The sequence below is a fragment of the Labeo rohita genome, chromosome 18, assembly GCF_022985175.1.
Source record: "Labeo rohita strain BAU-BD-2019 chromosome 18, IGBB_LRoh.1.0, whole genome shotgun sequence".
Classification (NCBI taxonomy): domain Eukaryota; kingdom Metazoa; phylum Chordata; class Actinopteri; order Cypriniformes; family Cyprinidae; genus Labeo; species Labeo rohita.
The window spans coordinates 6,241,416-6,263,020 of record NC_066886.1 but is presented as its reverse complement, the minus strand read 5'-3'; the positions used below and the strand labels follow the sequence as shown (position 1 = coordinate 6,263,020).

The window sequence follows — 21,605 nt, the reverse complement described above, 5'->3', positions numbered from 1 at the left end:
CAAGTACTTTAGCATTTAAATTAGCAATCAGTAGTATCTATCTAAATAATAATGGACACTAATGGACACCATTCCTGTAAAAACCAGACTTTCAGAAATAAAGACTTAAGATAAATAGTCAATGACTCACCTCAGCAAGGTGAGGCATGGGGTTAAATCCACAGAGATGACATACAACACTTTTACATTCAGTGCAGGTGTTGTAATTCGGAGGGTCCTTTGAGCCCACGTTAAGATCCACGTTGCAGAGTGGGCAGGTGGATGGTTGAGGTGCACTTTCAAGACCTTTTACTAATTTATCTTGTCCAGTTTCAGGTTTATCCTTTTCTGAAGTAGGTATCCTTGACACTTTCCCCTCATTGAGCTGCTCTGGTTTCTTTTCAACAGGTGGTTTGCTCTCTTTTTCAGGAAGTACCTTATTGGGTTCTGTTGCAACAGATCCTTTGCGAGATGTTGGCGGTGTGGTCTTGGCAGAGGCCACTGAGCTTTTACGAGAAGCTGGCGTTGTGGCAGCTTTGCCAGATTCAGTAGAAACTGTGGAGGCTTTTCGTGAAGTTGGTGGTGTTGCAGATGGCTCATCTTGAACAGCTGAAGAGATCAGATTAGACGCTGAGCTAAACAATGAGGATCCAAAGCCCAGAACTTTCCCGGAGACAGCAGAAACCGACTGTGGTGAGGGTGAACGAGATCTAGCCGTTTCCGTCAGGCCACCAAATCCGCCAAAGAACTTTCCTGTGGTTGACTCAGATGGTTTCCGAGAAGTAGGCTGTGCTTTAGGACCACCTAATCCAAAACCAAAGAAATTTGATTCCTGTTTTGGGGGTGCAACCTCAGTAACTGGAGCGGATTTTACAGGAGTGGTTGTATCTTTGTGTGGCTGATCTGGTTGAGTATTGTTTTGGTTAGGAGGTTCTTTTCTTGGGGTGACTGTATCAGTTGTCTTGGTATCAGGACCTGCCTTTTGCTGAGGGCTTGGAACTGAGATCTCTTTCTTTAGTTCTTGAGCAGGAGCAGCTTTCTTTTCAGCAGGCTTCTCATCAGGTTTGGACTCAACTGGAGCTGCAGATATCTTGTCAACGTTAGATGGAGTTTGGTTGTCTTTCACTATGGGAACTTGCTGAGGTTTCACTGTGGAACTTTCAGATGTTTTCATCCCTGCTTGTGCCCGTTGCACCTGGCAATTCAAGCAGAGCCATTCCTCAACCTGCAATAATTATATCACAAAGATATCACATCTTTACTCTAATATCTTAAAGTAGGTTTCCACATAGAAAACCTAATAACTTCTAAAAACTGCTGCTACAACATACATTAATATAGCAAATTACTCCATTAATCATATCATTAACATTGGCTATGTGACAATTTTTTTCTACTTGCTTTGCATATCCATTGCTAAAGCCAACAATGGTTTTTGTATACTCCATAATTACACAACATAACTGCCTCAAGACACACCGCTACAGAATATTTCTTGGGAATTGCAATGGCTTGCATAATTGACAGCATGAATACAAATGGCCTCTCTTAAATATTGTTTTTAAAACCAAAAGCAAATAGGCAATTAGAAGACAAAAGGTCAAAGATGTACTGTACTTAACAGCATTTAAAGTAAACACAGACACAAAATTGAAAATAGAGCGTAATGATAGAAAACTAATGAAAGCATGGGGAAATGTCCTGTTTTGACTTTAACATTTTTTAAATGTTTAATAAAATGCAATAAATAGTTACATTTTGCCTTGTTTTTTTTTCTGAGAAAACTAGCGGCATTGTTTTGTTCTGTAGTATGATGACAAAGCAACTTATACTGGCTTATTGTAAATATCTAATGTGGGAATGGGTCTTAATTATGTTAAAGGTAGAGGTCAAATGCCTTACCTCTGTTTGATGAGGCACTGGATTGAATCCACATTGGCTGCACACTGTTGTCTTGCATTCCGTGCATGTGTTAAAATTCTTAGCATCCTTGGAACCAACATTGAGTTCTACCTTGCATAATGGACAATAGGTCTTGACTTCTTCAGGAGCAGGTTTCTGAGGTGGTTTGGGTGCTGTGACTTGCTTGATTTCTGGTTTCTTCTCCACTGGTTTCTCTACATCTTGTCCTGCATGTGGTTTGGTGTCTCCAATCTTACTAGAGTCTACTGCCACTGCAGATCCCTTGCGAGATGTGGGAGGAGTAGACTTAACAGAGGTCTGGGAAACTGTGGATGCCTTTCGAGAAGTTGGTGGTGTTGTGGAAGGTTCATCCTGAACAGCTGAGCTGATTAAATTAGATGCCGAGCTAAATATAGAGGATCCAAAGCCCAGAACTTTCCCAGAGACAGCAGAAACAGACTGTGGTGATGGTGACCGGGATCTAGCTGTTTCTGTCAAGCCACCAAAGCCAAAGAGTTTCCCAGTGGTTGACTCAGATGGCTTAGGGGAAGCAGGTTGTGCCTTAGGACCACCAAATCCAAAACCAAAGAAACTGGATTCCTGTTTTGGTGGCTCTGCCTGTGGAGGTGGAGCAGATTTTACTGGAGACTTGTCAGAGTCCTTCAAGAGTTTCTCAGGTTCTTTATCTTTCTTTGAATCTGATGTTTCTTTCTTCTGAGGTGCTGCAGATTGTGCCTTTATGTTAGTCTCTAGTGGTTTAGATGAAGCTGAGACTGATTCTTTGTTTTGGGCATCCACTGAAACAGGAGTCTTAGGTTTATCAGGGATGGCCGCAGCTTGAATCTCTTTCTTTTGGGTTTCAGCAACATCAGGAACCATGGTTGACACCAGTGGTGGTGCCCCTGGTGTTACGCTTTCTGTTTTTGGAGGTGGTACTGAGGTGGAGACATTTTCAGGTTGGGTTTCATGCGTCTTTATTTTGGGAGGTTCTTGTGGTTCCATTCCTTTTAATGCTCGCTGTGTTTGGCAGTTCAAACAAAGCCATTCACTGACCTATGAGGACAGATTAAAAAGGAATTCTTGAATTCTTTCTTCCATATGGAACATGGAACATAGAGACAGCATGGAAACCACTATACAAAATTATACTGGACATTTTAGATAAGTTTAAATGCATCTGCTGTATTAAAAGAGTGTAACAGAATAGTAGCATTCTCTTACCTCTGTTTGATGGGGTGTTGGGTTGAATCCACAGAGGTTGCAAACAATGTTCTTGCACTCAGTGCAGGTATTGTAGTTAGGAGTGTCCTTTGAACCCACATTAAGATCCACTTTGCAAAGAGGGCATGCTTTGGTTTCTACTTTAGAAGCTGCAACTGCCACTACTGCAATAGCCTGTTGCACCTTCTTCTCATCTGTTTTGTCCTCCTTTGGTTTGTCTGTTACAGGTGCTTTTGTGTCACCAGTAGGTGGAACTTTTTGGGAAGTAACAGATCCTTTCCGAGAAGCGGGAGGTGTTGGTGTAGTCTTAAGTGAAGTTTGGGAAACAACAGATGCCTTACGAGATGTTGGTGGTGTTGTAATCTTTGCAGATGTTTCAGAAGCTGTGGAAGCCTTACGAGAAGTTGGAGGCGTTGTGGAGGACTCATCTTGAACGGCTGAGGAGATTAGATTAGATGCAGAACTCAAAAAGGAAGATCCAAAGCCCAGAACCTTCCCTGAGACAGCAGTCACCGAAGGCTGAGGGGATCCAGATCGAGCACCACCAAAACCAAAGCCAAAGAAACTTGATTCCTCTTTAGAAGGTTCTGGTCTCTGTTGTACAGCCAATTTTACAGGAGAAGGATCACGTTTTGGCATTTCACTTGGTTGTGTTGTAGCTTGTGAAGGTTTGTTCGCTTGATTTTCTGTAGCAGCTGATGGGCTTATCTTCTCAATGACATCTGGCTTATTTTTTGGAGACACCGGAACTGGAGCATGTATAAGAGCCTCTTTATTTTCTGCTATCGTTGGTGGAGATGCTTTGATAACCTGTGGCTGTGGTTGGGCAGAGGGAGTCACTTGAGCTTTTTTCACCTGGCAATTTAAACACAGCCATTCCTTAACCTGTAGGAGTATAATTGGAAGTAGAATTAAAATATTAAAAGATGCTCTTGAAGTTACAGTGAATTGACACTGAGTTCAGAGATACAAACAAACAAATTAAATACTCTTACCTCAGTTTGATGAGGCATGGGATTAAATCCACAAAGATTGCACACCGTCTCCTTGCATTCAGTGCAAGTGTTGTAATTTGGTGGATCCCTCTTTATGTCCACTTTACAGATTGGACAGGCTTTCGGAAGCTCCAGAGCTGGTCTGTTAATTTTCACATCAGAGACTGGTTCTTTGGTCTTCTCATCCTGTGGTTTATCTCCCTCTTTTTTCCTTTCATCCTGCTTCTGTGCAGTAACAAGTTTAGCTTCTGCTGGTTTAATTTTTTGTGTGGCTTGTGAAGCTTCTGAACCTTTACGAGAGGTTGGTGGTGTTGGTGTCGTCTTAACAGAACTTTGGGACACGGTGGATCCCTTACGAGAACTAGGTGGGGTTTTGGTGGATGACTCATCTTGAACGGCTGAGGATATCAAATTAGATGCTGAACTGAGGAAGGATGACCCAAAACCAAAAACTTTCTCAGAGACAGCAGATTGAGGAGAAGGTGACCGGGGTCGAGCACCTCCAAAACCAAAGCCAAAGAAACTAGACTCTTCCTTAGTTTGTTCGACTTTAGATAATCGAGCAAGTTTGGATGGAGAAGCTTCATCTTTAGAGTTCTGAGCATTTGGTGTTGGAGTATCTGTAGGTTTTTTAGTCTCTGCTGGAGGTTTCTTGTCCTGCTCAGCAGGGACACTCTGCTTCTTTTCTGGAGATGCTGGTGGTACTTTGTTGGATTGTGGTTGTGGCTGAGCTGGGGGAGGTCCTGAGGTTCTCTGTACCTGACAGGTCAAGCATAGCCACTCCTTCACCTGTTGATTAAAAAAATTGAATGAAACCATTAAACATGCCTTCTTTTAAAAGTCAAAATCTACACAAAATGATTCCTTTTAAATATATAAATGTTAAAGACATTGACATATGGTACCTCGGACTGATGTGGATTGGGATTGAATCCACAAAGATTACAAACAATTTTCTGGCAGGAACTACAAGAGCTGTAGTTCTGTGGGTCCTTCTTGAGGGTTTCTTTGCAAAGTGGACAGGTTTTTGGAAGCTCCTCTGGAGCATGTGGAGGTTTGGCCTGATTAGGATCTGGGGTTTTCTGTACTGGCTTTGGTTCTTGCACTGATGTAACAACTGGCTTTGACTCCCCTTCAGGTGGTTTTTGTTTAGCATCCTGAGGAGCAACTGATCCTTTTCGAGAAGGTGGTGGTGTTGGTGTGGTCTTACTTAAAGTCTGGGAAACTGTAGATCCCTTGCGAGATGTTGGTGGAGTTTTGTTTGAGGACTCATCCTGAACAGCCGAGGAGATCAGGTTAGATGCTGAGCTGAGGATGGAGGATCCAAAACCAAACATCTTATCAGAGACAGCAGTTTGAGGAGAGGGAGACCGAGAACGAGCACCACCGAAACCAAAGCCAAAGAAACTTGACTCTTCTTTGATCTGTTCACCTTTAGGTGGTGAAGCAGACTTGAAGGGAGAAGCATCACCTTTAGATATTTGAGTATTTGGTGTTGTTGGTGTTTTGGTCTCTATAGGAGGTTTCTTTTCCTGCTCAGCTGTAACACTTGGCTTCTTCTCCTGCATGGCTGTAACACTTGGCTTCTTCTCTGGAGTCTCTTTCTTTTGTGGAGATGCTGGCGGAAGTACTTTGTTAGGCTGTGGCTGAGCTGGGGGAGGCCCTGTAGTTCTCTGCATCTGGCAGGTCAAACACAGCCACTCCTTCGCCTGTAGATAATAAGAAAAATTACCACCTGTGACCATGCAAACAGGAGTCTTTATTATAAGAAACAATAACTGTAAAACAGACTTACTTCAGTTTGATGTGGATTGGGATTGAATCCACAGAGATTGCAAACAATGCTTTTGCAAGAAGTGCAACAGCTGTAGTTTTGTGGGTCCTTCTTAAGGGTCTCTTTACAGAGTGGGCAAGATTTTGGATGTTCCTCTTTCATTTGAGCTTGTAGAGGTTTGGATGATTGAGCATCTGGTGGCTTTTTCTGTTCTTGGATTGGTGGAGAGGTTGGATTAGATTCTGCTGCAGGCAGATTGATTTTAGTGTCTTGTGGGGCTACTGATGCTTTTCGAGAAGCGGGAGGTGTTGGTGTGGTCTTATTTGAAGTCTGGGAAACAGTAGACCCTTTGCGAGATGTTGGTGGAGTTTTAGAAGATTCATCCTGGACAGCCGAGGAGATCAGATTTGATGCTGAACTAAGGAAGGAAGAACCGAAGCCTAGAACTTTCCCAGAGACAGCAGACACAGCGGGCTGAGGAGATGGTGACCTTGAACGAGAACCACCAAAACCAAAGCTGAAAAAATCTGAATCCTGTTTAGGAGGTTCAGATTTAGGCGGTTGATTGGATTTAGCAGGTAATTTTTGGGCTTCTGATGTAGTTTGTTTAGAATCTGCCAGACTGGGTTTGCCTTCTTGTTTCTCAGAAGCATTAAGTTTCTGATCATCTGCTACAACAACCTCAGTGTCTTGTTTTTTGGGTGACGCAGGTGGAGGTAATTTAGTAGTCTGAGTTCCTGGTTTCACAACTGGAGGTTCAGGAGCTCTCTGCATCTGGCAGTTCAAACACAGCCATTCCTTCACCTGTAGGGTGATGAAAAAGGTAACCATATAATATTGTGAGAAATAAAGACCACTATTGTTTTATTTTAAGATATTATTGCTTTGTATAGACTGATATGTAATATCAATTATTGTAACTGAGAAAAAAAAAAAACAATCTTCTTACCTCAGTTTGATGTGGCATTGGGTTGAATCCACAGAGATTACACACAGTGCTCTTGCAAGTAGTACATGTGCTGTAATTTGGTGGATTCTTCTTTATTTCTGCTTTACAAAGAGGGCAAGCCTTTGGTGGCTCTGACTTCTGGTCACCCTCTTTTATTACAGCTTTTCCCTGACCTTCTGTCATTTTCTCTTTAGGTTTCTTGTCTTTCTGCACTTCAACAGATTTAGCTCCCTGTTTTGGTGACACATCATCTGATCCTTTCTGAAAAGTAGCTGGTGTTAATGTAGTCATCACAGGCGTTTGTGAAGCTGCTGAAACCTGCTGATGTGTTGTGGTGGAGGACTCATCTTGTACAGCAGTGGAGATAAGATTAGAAGCTGAACTCAACAGGGAAGATCCAAATCCAAAGACCTTCCCAGAAACACTGGAAGCAGCAGGTTGGGGAGAAGGCGATCTAGAGCGCCCAAAACTAAACAAGCCACTCTCTTCTTTTGTGGATGCAGTCTTTGATGGAGCGGGAGATTTTGTGGATATAGTATTGTCCTTCTGTGTTGGTTCTACTGGATTTTTGATATCCTGCTGCTGGGGTGGCTTCTGTGTTGGTGGAACTGCACTTGCCTTCCTAGACTCTGGTGCTGTACCTGCAGATAGTGCAGTCTTTGCCTTTTCAGTGGCATCTGTGGAATCAAGTGGCTTCTTCTGTGGAGGAACAGGAGCTGGTGTTGCTTTCTTTAGTGGCGATACTGGTGGAGGTACTTTGTTAGCCTCAGCTTGAGCTCTCTGCATCTGGCAGTTCAGACATAGCCACTCCTTTTTCTGAAACGACATTGCAATAATCAGTTTAAAATTGAGCACACAGAGTACTACAAGAACGATAAATAAAATATTGAATTTTTTTATTTTAATGCATTTTTTTCATGCTTAAAAAGTCTAAGGTCATAAATGCGGCTACCCATAATGTCATATACCCAGCCCCTACCACAGAACTAATTAAATAATAATTATGAGTATAAGTTCTTGTATAAGTGTTTTATGTTCAAGGTAAAAATGGCTGCTTACCTCTGTCTCATGGGGCATGGGGTTAAAGCCACATAGATTACACACAGTGTTTTTGCACTCAGTACAGGTATCGTAATTGGGAGGCTCCTTCTGCAAATCGACTTTACAAAGAGGGCAGGCTTTGAGAAATGATTTTGTGGACTCTGTCCTTGTTGTTTCTGGTAGATCTGTTGTTGGCTGTGCCTGACTGACCATGGATTTCTTATTATCTTTTTTGATCTCTTCTTGAATATTTTCAGGATGTACTTTTTTGTCATCTGAAGGAAGCATTTTAGGAGAGGCATCAGATAATTTTGGGGAAGCAGGAAGTGTGCTAGTCTTGAGAGATGTCTGAGAAACTCCCGAACCTTTTCGTGAGGAAGGTGGAGTGGTAATCTTGTCTGAAGTCTGAGAAACCGATGAGCCTTTACGAGAAGAGGGTGGGGTTGTAGTCTTTGCAGATAATTGGGAAGTCGTGGAACCTTTGCGAGAAGTAGGCGGTGTTGTAGAAGGCTCATCTAGAGCTGATGAGATCAGATTACTTGCTGAGCTAAAGAGGGAGGAACCAAATCCAAGAACCTTTCCAGAGACAGCAGATGCTGCGGGTGGAATTAAAGGAGACTGAGATCTACCTTTGGACTCTTCAGGGATTTCAGAGGAGACGGGAACATGTCCACCTTGGGTCTTTCCTTGTTTCTGTTGCTGTGAGGTAGCTCCTTTAGTGGCTTCTTCTTCTGTCTCTGCAACTTTAGTTTTTACCTCATCTGTTTTTTCAATGTTTTTAGAGTTTACTGCAGCTTCAGGCTCCTTCTTTGAGGTTGGGGGAGTTGTTTTAACAGAAGTCTGTGAAACAGTAGAAGCCTTACGAGAGGAAGGTGGAGTGGTATTAAATTTACTGTAGTTTTGTGAAACCACAGAACCTTTGCGAGAGGTTGGTGGTGTCTTATCAGACATTTGAGAAGCTGTTGAAGCCTTGCGAGAACTAGATGGTGTTGTAGAGGACTCATCTTGAACAGCTGTTGAGATTAGATTAGATGCTGAACTTAAGAATGAAGAACCAAACCCTAGAACCTTATCTGAGACAGCAGAGACAGCAGGCTGAGGAGAAGGTGATCGAGATCTAGTTCCTCCAAAACCGAACCCAAACAATCCAGGTTTGTCTGGTTGTGAATCAGTCTTTTGAGATTCTGACTTTGGAACTTCTGCAGTATGTTTTGTGTCTCTTTGGGTGGGTTGTACATTTTCTGCTGGTTTCTCTGCCACTTCTGGTTTCTTATCCTTTTGAACTGCATCTGCCGGAAGATGTGGCTTCTTCTGTGAAGCCTCTAGAGTGTGAGTATCTATTTTAAGTGGTGCAACTTCCTTAGCATGTGAGTGAAGCTGCGCAGGAGGAGGTTCTGGTGTTTTTTGCATCTGACACGTCAAACAAAGCCACTTCACCTGCAGTTTTTTAAAGTATATTAAATTAATAACTTTGTAACTGAAATTTACAGTGTATACATTACATTGTGTAACTTAAAGCAACTTCCATTTATGCTCAAAAATTTAAAAAACAAACTCTTCAACACAGTGATATTTTCTTACCTCATTTTCATGGGGCATAGGGTTGAAACCACACAAGTTGCATACAATGTTTTTGCATTCAGTGCAGCTGTTGTATTGATCTTTCTTGAGCTCCACCTTGCAAAGTGGGCAGACCTTGGGAAGAGGCTTGGAAATAGGCGTCTCTGATTTATCCTCTTTCAGTTTATTTGATGGCTCCTTAGCCTGTTGTGGTAATGGTGTCTTCTCCTCTTGTTTCTGTTCAACTGATGGTTTAGTATCTTTACTAGGTTGAGCTTTCTGAGAACCTTGCGTAGTTTCAGAACCTTTTCGTAAACTAGGTGATGTTGTGTTGTTGTTGAACAATGACTGAGATACCGTAGAGCCTTTACGGGAGCCAGGAGGAGGAGTTGTTTCAGAAACTGATGAACCTTTGCGGGAGGTTGGTGGTGTTGTGGAAGGCTCATCCTGAACGGCTGACGATATCAGATTAGAGGCTGTGCTAAGGAAGGAGGAACCAAAACCTAAAACTTTCCCAGACACAGCAGAAACAGCAGGCTGAGGTGAAGGAGACCTGGATCGAGCTCCACCGAAGCCAAACCCAAAAAATCCAGACTCTTCTTGATGAGGTTCAGCCTTGGGTGGTGCTTTGGATTGTTTTTCTTGAGGCTTGTCTGATTTCGTCTGCTGTGAGGTCTTCGGTTGACTGGGTTGTTGTGGTGTCACATCACTTGGCTCCTTTCCCCCTACTACAGCTGTTTTCTGACCAGTATTGGTGGCTTCCTCTGCATTTTGTTTCTTCTGTACAGGTTCTGGAAGATCTTGCTCCTTCTTCTTTGGCACTGGGGCTACTTTCTTAGCTTGATGTTGAGGCTCTGCATGAGTAGGCATTGATGCTCGCTGCACTTGACAGGTTAAGCAAAGCCACTCCTGTGCCTGCCAACAAATGAGAGAGTTTGAGAAACCCCAGACAAAATGGTTTTCTACATAGCAAAATTGCTGAATTAGCTGTAGAATTATAATAATGTCAAAATTATTTTCTACTAAAGGTAAATACAGTAGAGCCAACAGTTTATTTTAAGATACTGAATTAACTTACCTCGGTTTGATGAGGCATGGGATTAAACCCACAGAGGTTGCATACAATGCTCTTGCATTCAGTGCAGGTGTTGAAGTTAGGAGGATCTTTCTTGAGCTCCACTTTACAAAGTGGGCATTCTTTAGGCAGAGCCTGAGTGGACATATCAGCTGCTCGAGGCTTTGATGCAGGTGTAGATGGTGCTTTCAAAGGTTGAGATTGCAAGGACTTCTTGTCTTCCAATTGCTTTTGAGATAGAGGTTTATTTTCCCCAGCCTGCATTTTTGTTGCGTCTTGAGATGCTGTGGATCCCTTGCGGGATGTAGCCGCTGCTCCCACAGCAGATGTGGTTTTAAGAGATCTCTGTGAAACTGACGAACCCTTACGAGAGGCAGGTGGTGTTGTAGACTTCACCGAGGTCTGGGAAACTGTTGAACCTTTACGAGGTGTTGGTGGTGTGGATGATTCATCCTGAACTACTGAAGATATGAGATTAGATGCTGAGCTGAGGAACGAGGAACCAAAGCCTAGAACTTTCTCCGAGACAACAGGTTGAGGAGAAGGTGATCGAGATCGAGCACCACCAAAACCAAAGCCAAAGAAACCTGTATCTTCTTTGGAAGAGTCTGATTGTGTTGTGGTTTCGGATTTGGCTGGAGCACTACTATCTTTTGGCTGTTGAGGTTTTGTGGTTTCTTTCTGTGCAGGTTTCTCCTTTGGGAGATTTTGTGTTGTAGACGTAGGAGTGGGTTTTCCAAGTGCTGTTTTAGACTGGTCCTCAGTTCTACTGGCTCCTGGAGGAGCTCCTGTTTTGTCTTGTTGTGTAGGTTCAGATGCTCTCTTTATCTGGCAATTTAGACAGAGCCATTCCTTCACCTGCAGGAGCAAAACCACAACCACAAATCAACATCATGGTCTTTCAATAAATCAGTTATCATCAGTAAAAGACACTTTCTTACCTCTTTTTGATGAGGCATAGGGTTAAATCCACAACGGTTACACACAATGTTTTTGCAATCGGTGCAGGTGCTGAAATTAGGAGGATCACTGGTAATATCTGCTTTGCAAAGTGGACAGACTTTGGGAAGAGGCAGGGGAGTTTTGTCAACTTTTGCAGACACTGTTTGGTCTGTTTTTGCTTTCACAGAAGATTTACTAGCTAGCTGAGGTGACTCAGAAATCTTTTTGTCCTGTTTTTGTGCAGTAGGCTGTTTAGTATCCCCTGTGTTTGTGGTCTGTGGAACAGCAGAGCTCTTCCGAGACGTGGGTGGTGTTGAACTCTGGGAAACTGTGGAAGCTTTGCGGGAGGTTGGCGGTGTTGTAGATGTCTCATCTTGCACAGCTGAAGATATTAAATTAGATGCAGAGCTGAGAAAGGAGGAACCAAAACCAAGAACCTTCCCAGGTACAGCAGACATAGCAGGCTGAGGAGATGGAGACCTTGACCTAGCACCACCAAAGCCAAAGAATCCAGATTCTTCCTTGGCTGTCTTGGCAGAAACTTCAGATTTGGCTTCACTGTCTTGCTGCTGGGTTTTTTGGATTGGCAGAGTACCATTTGGAGCCTTGGTTTGTTGAGGAGGCTCAGTTTTCTTGCCTAACTTGTCCAATTCAGAAACACCTTTCTTTTGAATTGACGGTGAAGCCAGTGGTTGAGCGATAGGGGTTTTCTTGGGCTGTGCTGCGGTCTCTGACTTCGGAGGTCCTGGTGGCTCCATTCCTCTTAGAGCTCTTTGAGTCTGACAGTTTAGACAAAGCCATTCTTTCAACTGAAAAGTAAGAGAAACTGATTAACTCATGTAATCATTCAAAGCTTGTAAAAAGTATTAAAAGCCAACATAACAGTACCTCTGTTTGGTGTGGTGTTGGGTTGAATCCACAGAGATTGCACACAGTGTTTTTGCACTCAGTGCAGGTGTTGTAGTTGGCAAGGTCCTTTTTGATTTCTACCTTGCAGAGTGGGCAGGATTTGGGCAAGGTTTGAGGGCTTTTGTCTGCTTTTGGCATCTGCGAAGGAAGTTCAGCTTTTTTAATTTGAGATATTGGAGCCTTGTTCTTTTGGTCAGCAGTTAGCTCTGTCTTTTTCTCTTCTTTCTGACCATCTGATTGATTAGCCTTTCCTGTAGACGCTGATAAGGCAGGCCCTTGCGATGTTGCGGATGCTTTGCGAGATGTTGGTGGAGTTTGAGAGACTGAAGGTGCTTGAGGATTGGTTGGTGGTGTTGCAGATGGTTCATCTTGAACAGCTGATGAAATGAGATTAGATGCTGAGCTCAGGAAGGACGACCCAAATCCTAGGACCTTACCAGACGTGGCCGAAACAGCAGGCTGAGGGGATGGTGATCGTGACCGGGCTCCACCAAAGCCTGAAAAGCCGAAAAATCCTGACTGTTCTTGCTCAGGCTCAGTCTGTGGTGCTGCTTTAGACACAGGAGGAGAGGGGGCATTTTTTGCTATCGGTTGCTGTAAAGGCTTAGGGGAGGGAGCTTGCTTTGCTCCTGCTGCACTAGTCTGTTGTTCATGCATTTCCTTTTTCTGAGCAGCAGGTTGGTTGGCAGGACTACTCTTTGTTGGCTGAGCTGTGGGCTGTTTCTCTGAAGGACCATGTGTAGATTCCATCTTCTGAGATTTGCTAGGCTGTGTTTGGGACTTTATAAGGGGTTGTCCCGCAGGCTCCATTCCTTTCAGCGCTCTCTGCGTCTGGCAGTTTAAGCAAAGCCATTCTTTTGCCTGAAAAAACATTACAAATACTATTTGGGTTATTTCCCCACATTGTTTATTTTCAACATTAACAGCAAGTATACTTCACAGGACTTGTGTAAATTAACCTCACAGATATCAAAACATTACTACTGGTACCATTGAATAAATATTCTCTTTTTTAGACTTTAAAGTTGTTTTTAGTGGCTGATTACAATAAAAATAGAAAATTGGTCTGCATTCTGATTATTAATATCAATATTTAAATAGTACAAACAAGTAATAAAAACCATGATGTGTATTATGGTTTGTTTTGGTAACTTTTAGAAAAATGTTGCAAATGCTTTCTTGAGAATCCTTCCCAGCAAGCTGAAATTTGAATATGTTCAAGTCAGAGCAGCCCTTACAACTATAATACTTTCAACTATAGAGTTTCATGACCCTGGAATACTCCTACACATCACAGACAACTAAAAAATATACTGAGAAGGCACATTCTGCCAGAGGCTTACAGGACTACTTTTATAAACGCATTCCAAGCTAGAACGATGCAACCTCAGTATGTTCATCTCACACCAGCCCTAAGACACTCTTAAATGTTTTATTATCCTAAGAATGCATGTTTTAGAGGCCTACAGTGCAGCCTCCCTGACTTTCCAGTAAGCTGGAAGGCTGAAAGAAATATTTTCATATCAGAGCAGTCCTCTGACGATCCCCAAAGTCCCATTAGGATACACTAAAAATCATTTAAAATATTTATCAGTGGGTCAGTGGGCTCTTCTGTGTTATAAACAACAACAACATAACCATTACTAAGGCTAACTGGTATTTGTGTAACATTCAGAGAAATGGTCTTATTTACATAAGCTTATACACACATACTGTAAGTGAGACATTTGATCAAAAACAGTGTCAGTAAGCAGTGATGGCACTATTACTTTGGCATGCTAGGAAAATAAATCTGTAAATGTTTCTGCCAAAATGTTTATGAAACATTCCAAAGCATGAGCTGGTGTTAAATATGTATTACCTGTTTTTAACATAGCTTTTTACAATTTTGCTACAATGGATTTCTAAGAGTTAAATTAATTCCCCTCTGTATCTCAAAGTTTTATTTATATTTGTGCTGCCTGCAAAATTCTCAAGCACACAGCTCATCCCGAAACCCACATTTAATCTCTAGAGAAAGCCAGCAGCACTCTTTTTTAGGCTTAAGGAAACAGACCAAATCATTTAGATAATTTTAGCACGGGATAAAAATACACACAGATGTGTTGCGTTTGCTAATTCTCTAGACTTAAGGCAATTCCCAGGTTTGAATATTTCATTATTTAAACACCAATCACACAGTTGTGGCAATGAATGAAGGTGACCTTCATATCGGAGACATATTTTTTCCCACTATTATCTCGTTTCAACAAGCTGCACTTGACACTGAGCACAACCGAGTAGCAGATGCCACCATAATCTACACCTCATCTCTGTGCTTTTGAACTCTCTTGGAAAAGTCTTAGATGTTATCTCCGAGGACTACCCACTGATCCTCTGCCTGCCGAGTTTTCGTCACACAGCCGGCCCATGTGACCCAATAGCCTTGGAGTCTCCTTGCCAGGCTACACATAAACTCTGGACGGTTAATTACAGAGTCAAGTGTCTTTTGTGCTCAACACTTCTTAAAAGACAGAAATGGCCATTTAGGGGCCAAACTGGCATGCTCAGGGCTTCAAGATGATGACAATATAGGTGGGTAAGGGCTCTCTAGGGGACATACATTATTACAGCAGCTAAGACTAAGCACATGGCACATTGTTTGCCTCAACTATACTAGTCCCTTAATATATAAAGTCAGTCTGTGTTTTGGAAAACCTACAATTGGAAACAAATAGAAATAGACATCATGTTTGACCTAGATAAATCTTCAAACTTCACAAGTACCAACGTAACTAAGCACAGAATGTCTGTTCATTCATAATATCTATTTATCACCTAAAGCCCTAATGGATCTGTGAATCACTAATGCTTTACTAAAAAAAGGAAGAAACAGTGTGAAACTGCACATTGATGTTTTCTTGTTTGCCTTGAGAGTCAAGCACTTTATTTTTGTAAGTTTGGGCAGGGAGTAGTCTGAGGTAATTGAGAATCAAGGCACATTTTGTCTCTCTCACAGCCATTTTCAGTCTGCCTTCCACAAGACTGCCTCCACACAAACCAAAAGGACTAGAAAATACATCCATCTTTTACAACAGAATCACTGAGAACATGTCCTCTGAAATTGCTCTTGACATTTTCTGCCCACAGTTCATTGCACAAACCATAATGTGAATCTACTGCAAGAAAATGCATTCATCTGTTTCTTACCTCTGTTTGATGAGGCACAGGATTAAATCCACACTGATTACACACAGTGGCCTTGCATTCAGTGCAGGTACTATAGTTGGGAGGATCTCTTCTCAGGCTTGCCTTGCAGAGTGGACAGGCTTTGGGAAGAAGTTTCGGGCTTTGATCTGATTTGGTAGCCTGAGCAGATTCCTTTGTTGCTGTTTTTTGAGTGTCTTGGGGTCTATTTTGTTGCTGTTGGATTTTTCCCTCCTGTGTTTGTGATTTAGAAACATTAGGGGAGCCCTTAGTGGCCTCTGAGCCTTTTCTTGAGGAGGGAGGTGTGGTACTCTTGGCAGAGGTTTGGGAAACACTGGAACCCTTTCGAGAGGTCGGTGGGGTTGTGGAGGGCTCATCCTGGATGGCTGAAATCAAATTGGATGCTGAGCTAAGAAACGAAGAACCAAAGCCCAGAACCTTTCCAGAAACAGAAGAGGCACCGGGCTGTGGAGAAGGAGAGCGGGATCGAGCGCCACCGAATCCGAAACCAAAGAAACTAGACTCTTCTTCTTTTTTAGGGGGCTCAGTCTTTGACAATGTCTCAGTTTTGGCAGGAGGAGCACCTTTTGTTGTCTGCTGTGGAAGAGGTTTTTGTTGTGACGTTTGCTGCGACGGATGAGTTGCACTTGTGCTGGACTGGCTTGACGGTTTCTGAACCTCTGTTGGTTTGGTTGGCTGGCTGGCAGATGGCGGCATCTGCTTACTATGAGGAGTGTCTTTCTTTGCAGGGTTCTGTGATGGTACAGAGTCCTTGGGCTGTGGTTGAGCTTTTAGTGTAGGAGGTCCGCTGTTCTCTGCCCCTCCCAGAGCTCTTTGCATCTGGCAATTCAGGCAGAGCCACTCCTTAGCCTGCGTACATGGAGAATACTTAATTCTGTTATGCAACTGCTAGTATTTAACTTAACAACAATTAAAATAAATCAGTTTTTCTGCATTGTACACACAAGAAGACCATTTATACAGTAAACAAGGTCTCCAAGATGTTCATGTCTTTCTTCAGGTCAAAGAAATTAAGGTTTTTGAAGAAAACATTCCAGGATTTTTCTTTGTATAGTGGACCTCAATGGGAGCCAATGGGTTGAAGGTCCAACTTGAAGTTTCAATGCAGGGCTCTACACAATCCTAGCTGAGAAATAAGGGTCTTATGTAAAAAAACAATTGGTCATTTTCTAAAAAAAAAAACAAAATACAAATTTACATCATTTTTAACCACAAATGCTCATCTTGCACTAGCTCTGTGATACATTTCCGTGACTTCACACATTACGTAATCACGCTTGAAAGGTCATGGTTAGTTCTTTGTCTGTGTCCTCCAGTTCAAAAAGGTAGGGTAGGGAGAAAAACTCCATTTAATTTTCTCCTTCAACTTCAAAATCGTCCGACATCATTGCTTAACCTTTTTTTGTTAAGGGCGTTTGACTTTGCTTTGTAAACACTGGGTTGGTACTTTCGCCTACGTCACACATGACTTTTCCAACGTGATTACGTAATGCGTGAAGTCGAGCTAGTGCAAGACAAGCATTTGTTGTTAAAAAGTTAAATAAATTTAAAAAACATAAAATTTTTTTTTTTAGAAAATGACTGATTGTTTCACTACATAAGACCGTTATTCCTCGGGCTGGGATTGTGTACAGCCCTTTGAAGTTGCATTAAAACTGCAATTTGAACCTTCAACCCGCTGATCCCCATTGAAGTCCACTATATGGAAAAAATCCTGGAATATTTTCCTCAAAAACCTTAATTTCTTTTCAACTGAAGAAAGACATACATGAACATCTTGGATGAGTAAATTATCAGGAAATCAAATTACAGTTAAAAACCAACTTACAGTTGCATCTGGAGGACTGAACCCACACATGTTGCAGACCACTGATTTACATTGTGTGCAGGTGTTATGTTTGGGCGAATCCTTGGACTTAAGATTGAGTTCTGTATTTTTACAGACTGGGCAGAGGGATTTCACCCCAGCTCCAGGTCCACCTTTCACCTGAGGCTCTGCTGAAGGAGGCCTTGAGCCAACTGCACCTCCTGGATGAGACCCAGGTCCACCTGGGCCTTGTTGTTGAGGTCCACCCCTCCCAACACCCTGCTTAGGAGATCCACCCCTGCCCACTCCCTGTTGTGGAAGACCTCCTCTCCCAGCTCCTTGCTGTACAGGACTTCCCTGTCCAGATCCTTGCGGTTGAGATCCACCCCGTCCAGCTCCTTGCAGTTGAGATCCACCTCGTCCAGCTCCTTGGCCTCCCCTTCCCACACCCTGCGTCTGCTGTCCACTTTGCCTAGGAGATCCCTGTGAGGGTGGTTGGCCATTCCCCTGCTGTTGAGCGTCCTTCTGCTTTGGGGGTCCTGGAGGCTGCTGTTGTTGCTTTTCCTCCTCATCCCCAAAAAGACTGAACTTGTTTACAGCAGAGGACATTGCACTTAGAGGATTCCCCCCACTCAGAAAGTTGGAGGAGAACATGTTGGCTGTTGGGAATGGGGCTCTGAAGGCTGGTGTAGGAGAGGGCTGGGATGGGGGGAGCCCAGTGGAGGGATTCTCTCACCAGTTGCAGTTATCCCTCACATCTACCTCCAGTGTCCCTTAGGAAATAGAAAATGGACAATGAAAAGAGAGAAGTCATGCATCACTTGTGCTTTTTTATGCATGCATACATGTGACCCTGGACCACAAAACCAGTCATAAGGGTCAATTTTTTAAACTGAGATGTGTACATCATCTGAAAGTGGAATAAGCTTTTCATTTATGTATTGTTTGTTAAGATATGACAATATTTGGACAAGATACAACTATTTGAAAATCTGAAATCCGAGGGTGCGAAAAAATCAAAATATTGAGAAAATTGCCTTCAAAGTTGTCCAAATGAATTTCTGAGCAATGCATATTACTACTAATCAAAAATTAAGTTTTGATATATTTACAGTAGAAAATTTACAAAATATCTTCATGGAACATGATCTTTGTCTAATATCCTAATTTTGGCATAAAAGAAAAAGCTGTTGTTGGCTAGTGCTACTTATTACTGGATTTGTGGTCCAGGGTCACATATAAAGTATGCATGTATTAAACAAAGCAATGATAAATATGAAATACATGATAAAATTAAAATATTAGTAGCGCCATACTCTGTAAACAAAAGGATGTAATACCATGTTACAATTTAAACATCTCAGAAATGCTTTATGCTCTGCCTAAGGCAAAACAAGGTAAATGAGAATACTACTTAGACTGAAAGTGTTGTTATTTTCAGATTTAACAAGTTGTCAAAGCAAATAAAAACCGAATTTAAGCAACAGCACTACACAAAATAAGCAAAATCAAACAGTTATCAACTAATTCATAATCTGTAACTGACATGTAGAAGCTGTAGATGGAAGATGATCAATCTCACATAGTCACGATCCGCAGTAATCACACTGACACATAACATCCAGTCATATGCTACACGCAAAAGAGCTAACAGTGAAAGGCTTCCTACTTACACTGATCATCATGCTAAAACTTTTTTAATCAGCACTTTTTCATTATTATGTCATTTGCATTCTTATATTACCTGGTGTTCTGAATGGCATTGCACCGAAATGCATAAAACATCGACAATATATCTTATAGATCATACTGTAAAAATAATAATCGCCTAAAAGTTACTCAAAAAAAGTGAATGTCCATGTTATTTGATAACTAGAATGCAAATTGTGAGTTCGATTTTGCAATTACAGTGACAGAACGTGGTAACGACAATTTTACTACACATCAACATGTTTATCAACATGTTAAGCTGTAATACAGCTCAAAAATGTAGCATGAACATGTAACACTGAAAATCTCGTGTAAAGCATGACTGCATTCGCCCTGTAATTGACTGAGCGTTTGGACGTTTCCCTTCAGCACCTTGGACAGCGCTCTACGCTCAGCTCATGCATCACGTCTCTGCCTTTCAGCGTGAAATACAACACGCCATACCATTCAGAGCAGTAACTCTATGCGGAAACATGTATGATGAGGAACTTTAAAGGGTCAGTGGGTTTTCTGTGTGTATTCATTCGCAAATATAGAAATGTTTTTCAGCATACCGCGCGCCATCAAAATTCTAACCACATTGGCGATTATTAACCCTGATTTCACCGTTAAATACTCACACTGTGTTCTTCTAACAGCCTACAAACAAATATTGACAGATTGGCAAGTTTTTTCAGCTTCTGCTAATTCAACAACATCAATAGCCCGTCAACAGAAATCACAAATCCTCCGTCGGCATATCCGGGTTGTAAAACCTCCGCTGCATGTGTAAAACACAAATGGGTTTACAACCTAAGGTTAAAGAAAACTTAACGCTTCGTTATGTCAACGTTTGGCAGTTTTAGATAAAAAATAAGGATATGCTTTGCTCCAATTTACCACAAAACACTGTGATATTATAGGTTGGTTATTTGATATGGTTGTAGATGGTAGATGATCAATCTCAGACAGTCACGATCTGCAGTAATCTCACTGATCTCGCCACACAACATGCATTCAAACGGAAATAAACGAGCAAACGGTGAGAAATTGAGATTCCCTCACTGTCCCAATCATGATGCATTCGCCCTTGATCAAACCCTGTCGGAGGATTTCCCAGCCTCATCACTAAAACCGCATCCATCCAGACTAGAAGTATTCCTCTACTACAACACACCATAATCATCCTTCCTCAAAACTACCACTGTGATCACATGGAAAAGCATGATCATTTTCATCAGAACGGCAGGCTGGAGTGGTGCAAACAGCATCCTACCTTACGGCGTGCGAGCATCCCTATTTATTCTCCCATTTCTGTCTCTCTAGTGCTGTTTGGTGATCGGCTGCTCGGCGTCTAGGATGGAGGTTACGAGGATCTGAGGGCATACCCGCTTTCACAATCGCCCCTTCCGCGCATGCGCCGCACATGACAGGTGATCAGCATACATCACCTCGCGAAAATTGAATTTAAAGCGACATAATCATTCGTCTTTGACAAACTGTTCTGTAATAATCGTCTTCCGTTTGTTTGGACTTCTGTTAGGGGTTTGGGCAAACAATTGTGATTTTATTATTAAAAGCACAAAATAATGTTGACAGTGCATTAATATAACTAAATATTATTAATGGAAAAGACAGCAAACAAAAAATCTAAATAAAAACATGGCAACTGCAATATTATGCACCCCACTGTCAATGCACAACCATACTTCTAACCACTTCTAACCAACAAACAAGCAGTTCTTCATAACAAATAAATAATTTATGATTCCAAATATTTTAAAATAAAGTTTATTCACTAGCAAATTACAAAAATACTTTAGATAAGTGCTTTTGTAAAGAAAACTCTACAAAGCAAAATATTTAAAAAGATGCATTTTTGGTTTTTGTTTTTTACATATTTTATGCATTATGTGCTTGAATGAAAATAAATAAATAATCCTGAGGCAATAATGTGCAACAAAGAGTTAATTATTATTATTATTATTATTATTATTGAGATCAGAAGTTTACATACAACTTGCAGAATCTGCAAAATGTTAATTATTTTACTAAAAAAGACGGATCATACAAAATGCATGTTATTTTTTTATTTAGTACTGACCTGAAAAAGATATTTCACATAAAAGATGTTTACGTATAGTCCCCACAAGAAAAAAAATGTTAAATTTATAAAAATCACCCCATTCAGAAGTTTACATACTCTTGATTGTTAATACCGTGTTGTTACCTGAATAATCCACAGCTGTTTTTTGTTGTTGTTGTTGTTGTTGTTGTTGTTGTTGTTGTTGTTGTTGTTGTTGTTTTTGCCCTGTTTGTCCTGAACAGTTAAACTGACTTCTGTTCTTCAGAAAAATCTTTCAGGTCCCACAAATTCTTTTGTTTTTCAGTATGTTTGTGTATTTGAACCATTTCCAACAATGACTGTATCATTTTGAGATTCATCTTTTCACTCTGAGGACAACTGAGGGACTCATATGCAACTATTACAACAGGTTCAAATGCTCACTGATGCTCCAAAAAGAAACAGAATGCAGGGGTGTAAACTTTTGAAC

General features: G+C 41.6%; 1 protein-coding gene across 1 annotated transcript in view; it reads right to left on the bottom strand.

Annotated features, from left to right (window-relative positions):
• pclob (piccolo presynaptic cytomatrix protein b) overlaps positions 1–20,450 on the bottom strand; it is a 75,511-nt gene extending 55,061 nt beyond the window's left edge. Inside the window, 15 exon segments of the mRNA XM_051135178.1 lie at positions 131–1,204; positions 1,882–2,934; positions 3,103–3,987; positions 4,098–4,886; positions 5,003–5,806; positions 5,893–6,675; positions 6,821–7,636; positions 7,880–9,298; positions 9,443–10,336; positions 10,500–11,354; positions 11,438–12,247; positions 12,327–13,208; positions 15,537–16,403; positions 17,383–18,134; positions 20,327–20,450. Coding sequence (XP_050991135.1) covers positions 131–1,204; positions 1,882–2,934; positions 3,103–3,987; positions 4,098–4,886; positions 5,003–5,806; positions 5,893–6,675; positions 6,821–7,636; positions 7,880–9,298; positions 9,443–10,336; positions 10,500–11,354; positions 11,438–12,247; positions 12,327–13,208; positions 15,537–16,403; positions 17,383–18,015 — 12,564 coding nt within the window. The 5' untranslated portion in view covers positions 18,016–18,134; positions 20,327–20,450.
• Between the last annotated feature and the right edge of the window lie 1,155 nt (positions 20,451–21,605).